At 32.4% G+C, this 10,646-nt stretch overlaps 1 protein-coding gene across 1 annotated transcript; it reads right to left on the bottom strand.

The window, feature by feature from the left end:
* Positions 1–584: 584 nt before the first annotated feature.
* On the bottom strand, positions 585–7,087 carry LOC129299555 (uncharacterized). Its single transcript, XM_054938033.1, is given in 10 exon segments — positions 585–1,199; positions 1,374–1,501; positions 1,711–1,851; positions 2,025–5,008; positions 5,011–5,188; positions 5,467–5,575; positions 5,666–5,703; positions 5,842–5,964; positions 6,059–6,259; positions 6,716–7,087. Coding segments are annotated over 10 exon segments (4,221 nt in total). The 5' UTR covers positions 6,794–7,087; the 3' UTR covers positions 585–958.
* Positions 7,088–10,646: the final 3,559 nt, after the last annotated feature.

The raw sequence follows: 10,646 nt of genomic DNA on the forward strand, positions 1-10,646 counted from the left end.
CTGTTGTGTTTGGATTAACAGGTATTTGACTTTGAATTTGAATTTTTGAATGAAATCCACGGTCTGATTACATAAAATTTTATGGATATGAATTTGATCTAAATCCATTTTTTTTTAATGCTCGCATATATCTAAATACATGTTTTATTATAACTTTTTTATAATTTTAAATTCTCTTTATATCCTAATTATTTAAAATTTTAATCACTTTAATCATATCATTCTCTTCACATTTTTATTATCAATGCCTCTATCACTCTTATCTCTTCTTTCATATTTTATTCTCATTTTTCACTAACTGAAAATTAAAAGTAAACTCATCACTCTCAACCTTCCATTTTTTATTTTAAATCTCAGTTCATTTCTTTTCTTTTAAAATTTAGTATAATATTTAAATAAAGGATTGTAAATATATGAATTTTACATATGAGATTCTAAATGTGAGAGATTTTAAATCTAAAATTTAAATCAAAATTTATCAATTCAAATGCTGCCTTAATGAACTGGCTGCCACTACAGTAAAAAGCCTTTTCTTTTTTTCTTCCCCCGTGATATCAAGCGTAAAAGCTTTTTCATCCATGGCATGGGAAATAACAGCTCATATTATATTGAAATCAATCATAATTACAATATACAATAAAAGAATATGTATACATAAGAAAAAGGAAGAGTACACTGTCATGATTTGTTGCTCGAACAATACATGAAAGGGCACTCTTGTTAGCTAAATAACAGACATTACATACAACCTACAGAAAAAATTTCTTAAAATGGTACCTAATTGGGCAGCCATTCAACATTAATTAAGCTAAAACAAAAAAGGGAAAAAAATAAAACAGTTTTATCTTGCCAATATACATAGTAATTTATTCAATTTTAATCCCATTCCCATTTTTCAGCCCTTCATCTCCCACCTGCTTCAGAACTATACACAAACAGGTGGGTAATCCAAAACTCGTTAGCTCCTGTGAGTACCCTTGAGGCTCCGTACCATCATAACAAGCTTTTGTCTTTCGCCTTCTACCTCAGCAAATTTGAGACTCATTTCTAAGTATCTCTCTTGCATCTCCTTCAGTTCACTTTCCATTGATTTGTTTCTTTCCCTCAACGATCCTAACTTAGCTAATAGATCACAAAGATTGCTACTACCATTATCAATCTCAATTGCTTTCAATGCTCTCTTTGACAAATCCACATCACTGCCAAGGACAAAGATTAAATCAGATCAACAAATTACTGAACTAACAAGGTTAGAAATAAGAATACCATAAACATATTGAGCAGCCACTGTCCATTAGACTGGTACTAAACTATATCTTGACGTCTGAGGAAAGCAGGATAATGAAGAAATATAAAAAGTAGTCAGATCGGACCTCTTGATTGATGACAATGCAACCACGTTTTCTTCAGGCGAATGTGTTGTGCCATTAAGATGCTCAACTTCACGTGTTACTCCTCCACATTCATCAGTTAAAGTTGCGATACTTTTATCCTCAACAACCTGTTTGAACAGTATTCCATCGTAAACGTATGGCACGAGTACAATTAAATAGCACTTCAATTCATTAATAAAAGCTACGTCTAGATGTTTATTGTTGCCATTAAGGCACTTTGAAATATGCACTAATGATCAAGAAGAGACTTGAAGCATTTCGCAAATGTTTGCACATTCCTGACACATTGCAATATGTAAAGGTAAAGCATTATAACCTTTTGCAAAGCACTACTCTGATTGAATTCTTCCACTCTCTTCTCCAGCTCCTCAATTTTGTCCTGGAGTTCTTTTTCTTTCTTCAAAAATGAGGTTGCTGATGTTTCCAAGGCAGTTTCTTTGGATTTTATCAGGCCCTGCTGTCAACAACCAATTGTCACAAGTAAATTAGTTTATAATGATTTTAATCCCAAGAAAATATGGAAAACTCAAAAGCAATAATTGCAGATGAAAACAGCAATAGAGGAATTATCATTTGAATCAAGCATTCTTTGAAAGGACCTCTATCTACAAATAGAATTTCATAAGCTACCTCAAGCATAGTTATTTTCTCCTTCAGAGTAGCCATTTCTTCTGAATTTTGAGGGCTTGAGGAAGATCTTGTATTCTTTGGAATAACTCTTGTTCCATCAAGAAGTTGTGCACGTCCATTACTATCTTTGAACTTCTTCTCAATGCTGACTAATGCATTGTTTTTCTTCATTAGGTCACCCTTCAGCTGAAGAATTTGCTTCCTAAGCTTTTCTTTCTCAACTTCATCCTCAAAAAGGGAATGTCTTAAACCTCTGTATTGAGCTTGAAGTTCTTCCAACTCTGATTTTACTTGCTCAGCCAATGTCTCTTTTTCATCCTTGAGATGCCTAATCTTATTTAATTCATCAAGAGACTGCTCTGCTTCCTTCCTCAATAAAGCAATTGTATTAACTAACTTATCTCTTTCATCAATTCCCCTCTTTACCAGAGTCTCAGACTCCTCATGTGATTTCTTCATAAGTTCCAAGTCAGTTCCGAAGACTTCTTTCTGCTTCACTTGCTCAGAGAGGCGCAACATCTCCACTTTAAGCTTTTCATTCTCAGCCTTTAGAATCTGCACCTCCTCAAAAAGATCTCCACAGACTTTTTCCTTATGTTTCTTCTGATTTTCAAGCTGCTTGGACTTACCATCAATTTCCAACAGCATTTGTTGTGTCTTAACTCTCATTGATTCCATTTGAGTGGAAAGTTCATTCAGTTTCACCTCATTATCTGCTTTGACAGACTGACACTCTTCTTTGACCTTCTGTAACATTTCTTTCAGTAGACTATTCTCTGCACGCAATTCACTTGCTTCTGTGAATGCTTTTATGGCAGCCTTCTCATTTGCAACAAATGTAGATGTCATTTGCATTGAGAGCCTTTTAAATTCTTCTTGAAGCTTTTCAACTGCATTACCATTTTTTATTCTGGTCTTTCGTAAAGCACCCTCTGCTCGGATGGCTCTTTGCTCCTGCTCAACTTTGTCCTGTGTCACAGCATTCAGATCAGCTTCAAAAGACTCTGCTTGTTTCTCCATTTCTTCTTCCAATCTTCTGATGTGGGATTCAAGTTTGTTAATGGTAGCCATTGAACATGAGAAGTCTTCTGACTGTTTCTTGAGTTCGAATTCCAGACTCTCAATATGGATTCTGGTCATTTGTAAAGCTTCCTCTGCTCGGATGGCTCTCCGCTCCTGCTCAACTTTGTCCTGTGTTGCAGCTCTTAGATCAGCTCCAGATGATTGTGCTTGTTTCTTCAATTCTTCCTCCAATCTTCTGATATGGGATTCGAGTTCCTTAATGGTAGCCATAGAATCTGAGAGATTTTTCAGTTGTTCCTTGAGTTCAATTTCCAGGCTCTCAATATGGATTCTGGTCTTTTGTAAAGCTTCCTCTGCTTGGATAGCTCTCTGCTCCTGCTCAACTTTGTCCTGTGTTGCAGCTCTTAGATCAGCTCCAGATGCTTGTGCTTGTTTCTCCAATTCTTCCTCCAATCTTCTGATATGGGATTCAAGCTCTTTAATGGTAGCCATAGAATCTGAGAGATCTTTCGATTGTTTCGTCAGTTCAATTTCCAGGCTCTCAATATGGATTCTGGTCTTTTGTAAAGCTTCCTCTGCTTGGAAGGCTCTCTGCTCCTGCTCAACTTTGTCCTGTGCTGCAGCCCTTAGATCAGCTCCAGATGATTGTGCTTGTTTCTTCAATTCTTCCTCCAATCTTCTGATATGGGATTCAAGTTCTTTAATGGTAGCCATAGAATCTGAGAGATCTTTTGATTGTTTCTTCAGTTCAATTTCCAGACCTTCAATATGAATTCTGGTCTTTTGCAAGGCTTCCTCTGCTTGGATGGCTCTTTGTTCCTGCTCAGCTTTTTCATACATCACAGATTTTAGATCAGCTTCAAAAGATTGAGCCTGTTTGTCCAATTCTTCCTCCAATCTACTGATATGAGATTCAAGTTCCCCAATGGTTACCAGGGAACCAGAGAAATCCTCGGACTTCTTCTGATGCTTAATTTGCAGACTCTCAATATGGGTTTCAATATCATTTGCTGCTGCTGCAGCAGGAGGAGGAGATGTGCATTCATACTGAAATTTTAACTGATCTTGCAGTTGGCTCTGCTCCAGCTTATACGCAATGTCATGGTTTTCCTGTTTCAGTATCTCATAGTCAAGTGCAAGCTGCTCCATCTGGATCTCTAATTCATCTTTTTCTCTCCTGTAGATCTCTACTTCACCGAAGAGATCTATAATCTTTTGCTCAAGTAAATGTGTCTCCTTAATGTTTCTGTGCTCATTAACAATTTCTTCCAGAACTTTCTGTTCTTTGTCATCATCTGTTTCATATTTCAAGAGATTTCTCCTTAATTCTTGGGAATTTTGACTCAGTCTGTAATTATTGGAAATATTACATACTTCTCTATTTTTCTTCTCCAACATTCCATCTAAGTCCTGTACAACAAGAACAAGTTCAGCATTTGATTCCTGCGTCTTCTTCAGTTGTAGCTGAAGATTGGCATTCAAAGCCTTCTCATAATTCAATTCTTGTCTAGTTTCCTCAATAAGAGTGCACAGATCACCAGTTTCCAATTGTGCACTGCTTTTAAGTTTGGCCTCATCCATACGTTTGTAAAAAGACCTAAGATTCTCACATTGTGTCTGGAGTGCATCTCTTTCCTCTTTCAACCTAATAACTTCCTTCGAGAGCTCCTGCCCTCTTTTGCTTTCTTTCACAATTTGTTTCCGAAGAGTCTGTACTTCCAATTCTGTCACATCCACTTGTCTAGTCAAAGCAGAAAGCTCAGCCTTAAGTCTTTCAATCTCCCTATCTGATGCCTCTTGAGACCTTTCCCTTGGAAGAGCATCATGGGAACCATTTGTCAAATCACTTGTACTCAACCCACGTTCCGAGTCAGCTGACCAGTCAAAGCTTAATCTTGGGCGTTCCTCATGCTCTGACGTTGCGGTATTTTGACAAGGCTTTTGAGGCTCTGAAATGTTGTAGTACATGAAACCAAACCACGTGGCTTCTGGTGGATGTTGGCATTTCCTAGTCCAAGATCTTTGGGAGTATCGAGTCCAGAGCTGCTGCCAGAACTGGACAATGTAAGGTCAGATCCACTGGATGTCCTACAATCAGCACTAAATTCAGCTCTAAGGGTAATTGCTTTGGCAGAGACATCCTGGAGAACAGAGAAAAAGTAATTTTGATTATTTGCAAACATTCTGTAGCAACACTAGAAAAGGAAAATAAAATTGACCAATATATTATGACATTTAGAGAATTTAAATTATGAGAACATGACAGAAACAACTCTTCACAAAGTTTTGTTGAAGTGCAGGCCTAACTTCCTGAGAATGACCAAGTTCTTGGGATTCAAAATGGCTCTATTATGACATTAGAAAATATCAATTATGAAATTAAAGGTTACCCCCCGGGGTGCCCGGGAAACAAACTTACTTCAGCAGAATTACTTGTATGGCTTTCATCTATATCTCCATCAATTAAATAGGTTCTTAAGCTTCTATCTTGGGATTTTGTTTTGACTTCTTCACATTCGTCCTCTTCTCTGCATGTGTTATCCAGAAAGAAAAAGCCCATCACCTAAACGTGCTGAGTTTAAGGAAACTCTTCAAACTAAAAAGCAAACATAACCTACCTTCTATTGTCATTTTCCTGTAGCCTCTGTACTGATACCTGCTCATTAATCAACAAATCAAATTTACCGAAATTTATATTATAATCAGTTAAGTATGGTTTTTTCCAAGTTAGTCCGACTATTTATCATAAGGTTTCCTGAAATTTCAAAGCAAAGAGATAAGAGCAAGCACTGACATGCAAAACAGCATCACAGTGAGAATTCTTGATTGAACAAGAGATAGTTGAAGGCTTTGTGGCCTCAGCATAATCGGCGAAATTAATCAAAACTTCCCCAATGGAATTAGCTTTCGTTAGTCCCTACATAGTGATAGAACCCAATTATATCTCATTCTGACACAAGCAAACACTTGAGATAAACTTGCTGCTTAAATGAGTGAGACAAATGTCATACCGTTGATATGACAAAATAATATATTCTGTCATGGATCTTCCCAGTCTTGGGATCCCGTGTGAATTTGACTGTTTCGTAAACCGGATTTTCCCATCTACAGACTCCATCTCGAACCGTGGTTTTCTCTAATCTCGTAGTTGGCTTTCCAACGTCGTCCGGAATTATAAACAACATCAAGGCATTTACTCCAGATTGCAGCACCTGACATCGCAAAGTAAGATGTCTGAACAGTCAATATAAATTCTAAAGTCTCAACCCTACCACTTTGTGCAAAGCCACGGGAATTCAGGCATTCAGCTGTTACTGCAGCGCTTGACTATAATTTACAGAAATTTATAGGAAGCGGTACAAGATTTCCCCACTTTTTAATTATATTTCATAAGCGTAAGAGAAGAGGAATTGGCTTTCCAAGCAAAGCATGAGTCATAGAAAGCTCGTCAACTCTAAACTGATCAAAATTATGAACAATTTCAAACTCGAAGAAAAAAATTAAAATGAAATTTTATCGGCAGCCAACAGAAGCCAGTGGGTTATCACCACTAGACTGCGTTTAACAATAGAGGGAGTTCAGAGTGAGTCAATCACACTATCGAAAACACAAAAGCACAAAGATATGAAACCAAAGCGATAGCAAACTAGCAATGCCTCCCAAGCTACCTGACTAGCACGGAATTGCAGCTTGAAAACAGCTTTGATCCTGTGCTTCTCGCTCCTCCATCTCGTCGACCTGAACATTCTTGATCACTCCACCGCCGACTAGGTTTCACATGTCACGCTGACCCCGAAAACCTGGCTTAGTCACATCAAACCACTGAATCTGGGCAGATAAACACCCTCATTGTCCGGGAATCCGACAAAAAAGCCGGCGAGGACAATTCCGGCCATGGCGCTGCGATATTTCAACACATCATGAAGCTGGGTGATATGATACACACAACTCAAAAGCGTAAGGCAAAGAGAAGATGGAAGAAGTGAGATATCACAATGGATTGAAGGTAATAAAACTCAATGCCCGAGCTCGAGAATTGGAAGCTTGCAGAATCAGTAGATCTGAATTCTTGAAATGAATGTTTCTTTTTTTTTTTTCTCTCTCTCTTAACTCTATCTCCTCCGTTTGCAAGGGTCTTTAAGAAAGAGATGTTGACACATCGTTTGAAAAACAAATTTAAAATAGGTATTTGCATGCGTCATATATTTTTTTATTTCAAAAAATAAGTGAAAAGGAAAGAATCTTCTGTTCTGTGTACTAATTAAAAATTAACTCATTGGGTGAAAATTTACACCATTATTTATATCATTATTTTATACATCAGTCTTTAAATTTGGTGAAGGGTTACAAGCGTGTGATGAAAAATCAATAATAATTAACTAATACTTTCTCTAATCAAAAATATAAATTTTTTTTAATCAAATCTCATCATTAATAAAATAATTATTTATTTTAAAATTAATTATATTTTTTTATATTTATTCCTATTTAATAGGGTGTTTCACTCTAAAATAAACATAAAATAATTTATTTAATATGACACCTTTTAAAAAAATATTACATTTTGAAAAATTAAATATACATTATATTTTATAATCAAGAGAGTATTGATATTGATATAAAATATAAAATATATATTTATGTGTTTAATAACTATAATTCAATTAAAATTCATTGGCTAAGGTATATATTTAATTATCTAATATTATTTAAAATTTCATCTTTTTAATTTTATAAAATTTTTTTTATTTTTTAACATTGACACTAATAATTTTAAATGATTATTTTTTATATCAATCATTATTATTTTAAAAATTAAATTTAATATGTAAATATTTAAGAATATTTTATTAATATTTAAAATTTTAATATTGAAATTTTTTAATAAAACTATTAAAATTGAGGTTAAAAGATTAAGAAAATATTTTATAAAATTAAGATAGCAAAATAAAACTTCATGCAAAGTTATTGAATAAAAAATGCATTTTAGCCAAATTCATTTATAAAGTTATTCAAATTCATTTTTGTTGGATTAAATTTGAGTATTGTCAAATGTAATTAGAAGTAACTCTTATAACATGATTTTTTTTAATTATATGTTTAAGAGAATTAAGTTTTTTTTTACAACACAAAAGATTTACACTTGCGCATAGAAAGCTTTCCTTTTTATTGAAAGAAATTAAAGAAAATCTGAAGAGGATTTAAGGAATGTCAAATGCATTCCAGCATCATCATGGGAAAATCTGAAGGGGATTTAAGGAATGTCAAATGTATTCCAGCACCATCATGACTTGCAAGTATAAGTGCAAATATAAAATTAAAAGCATATTATGTACCTAAAAAATGAAAAAGCATATTTTGACTTGGTGTATCATTGGATTCTCTTGGAGTCATAATCATTATATTTGATTTTGAGCACTTTTATATTCCATTGCATTAACTTTTGCGAAATTACGGGTAGGATTAACATATAAAGCTAGTCATCACTCACAAACGTACCAATATAAATTTATTTTATAGTAAAAATTAATCTAATTTTCCTCAATTTTTCATAAGGTTCTTATAATTTATTTTGTTTCAATCAAACCCATATAATTTGATTGATTAAATATATTAATCCCTAAAGGGTGAATTATTAACGAATGATTAACTTTTTTGCAAAAAAATAAATTTTATTTAATTCAATGTTTATATTTTTATTATTTTTTATAAAAATTATATATGTATAAAAAAGTTTAACCTTTAAGGATTAACACATATTTGATTAGTTACTATGAGGGCTTAATTAAAATAAAATAAATTATATGGATCTAATTTAAAATTAAATAAATTATAATGATCTTCATATTAATATTTTTCTTGTTAATATTTTATCACAAATTCTAATTCAATTTATTTATTATTATTAAATTTATAAATTATGTACAATAATCTAGAGAAGAGTATTTGAGGCGTTAGCTTTGTCCGTAATATTAGCATTACATGCCGACGAAACGCTACGGACCTATTGGTCGGACCATTATTGGGCTAACGTTAAAGACTTAAAAGTAGAGAGAAGAATTTTGTGTTAGTTTAAAAAAAAAAAAAAACATGGAATGAGGGGGAGACAAAAATTTTGTGGAAATTTTTTTTTTTAAAAAAAAAAGGGCCAACGGTCGGCTTCGCTTTCTTCTATATTACCTTCCGCCTCTCTTTCCGGAATTTAGACGAATATAATTTCTGCCTTATCCCTTAATATCAAGATTAATATGACGAAAGTGACATTTTAACCTTCACAAAATCTCTCTCCCACGCACACATATAATAGGAAGAATTACATTTTACAAGGCATGATCTACAAGCCATATTAGCTTACTTATTTATATATTTATTATTATGTAATATATTACATATATATATATATATATAAGGCATAAGATATGCAATATATAGGGTTAATAAATAAATAGGATCCTGAGTTCTTGCTCAAAAATCATTCTGGACCATAAACTTTTAAAATATACAAAATAAATCCTATAATTTTAAATTCATAATAAAATAAACCCTATCCATTAAGTTTTTAACATAATTATTGTTCATGCAGGTACTGTTCAGAATTTATTTTTTTTATAAATTTAACCCTGACTGTTACAGTACCTGCGTAGGCAGAAACGGTATTAAAAAAGTAAACGGTCAAGTTTATTTTACTATAAATTTAAAAGTTTAGGATTTATTTTGTATATTTTAAAAGTTTAGAATCTAGGATAATTTTTGAGTTATAGTTCAAGATTCTATTTGCTCATTAACTCCAATATATATATATATATATATAAAATACTTAATTTAGAAAGCAAAAAATAATCAACTCCATCCCTTTTTTCTCATTCTTACTTGAAAGCACTAGAGAAGTTCTTCCTTTGTTGTGTTCTATTTTATTAGATTTTGTATAATGAATTGACAATATACTAGTTTTACCATTTAATTTTTAACTGACCTGTTCTTTTTTTATTTTTAGTTTCTTTGTTATATTTTCAATTGTATCATAAATTATAGTATCATAAATTAGAGAATGTTCTTATATTGTATTTCTAAGATATCATATTAATATATTTTTTTCATTTTAAAAATTTTCAAATTACTTTTTAATTTTTTCCTAGATAATAAATTCAAAAATAAAATAAATTATTTATACTTTTAATATGCACAAAAGTAATAAATTGTAAAAAATATAAGGTTGTTATTAAAATAACTTGTCATACATTTACTGCATGGATAAAAAATGATAAATATTTTGTTTTGAAATGAGATATATTTTTTCTTGTAATATTTTTTTGTTCATAAGCCATAGAATCCATTGAAAGTAAGAATTTGTCCATGTTTTTTAACTCTATCATCTAGAAAGTTTTACACTAGGAAAACTGTGTTATAGTATTTTCGATAAAATTGAACAGATTATAAACTTTTCAAACAAGTAAAATCTAGATTTACGTTTTACTTGTCTCAAACCTATCTTGTATAAAAATACATAGACACACAAAATGAGTATTTAATCTCATTTCCAACTTTATATTTTGAGTTTTACTCGTTTATTTCAAATTAGTTTCATATAAATAATTGAAT

This window comes from Prosopis cineraria, unplaced genomic scaffold, assembly GCF_029017545.1.
Source record: "Prosopis cineraria cultivar Desert tree isolate PC_DT_omini unplaced genomic scaffold, ASM2901754v1 PC1206, whole genome shotgun sequence".
Classification (NCBI taxonomy): domain Eukaryota; kingdom Viridiplantae; phylum Streptophyta; class Magnoliopsida; order Fabales; family Fabaceae; genus Prosopis; species Prosopis cineraria.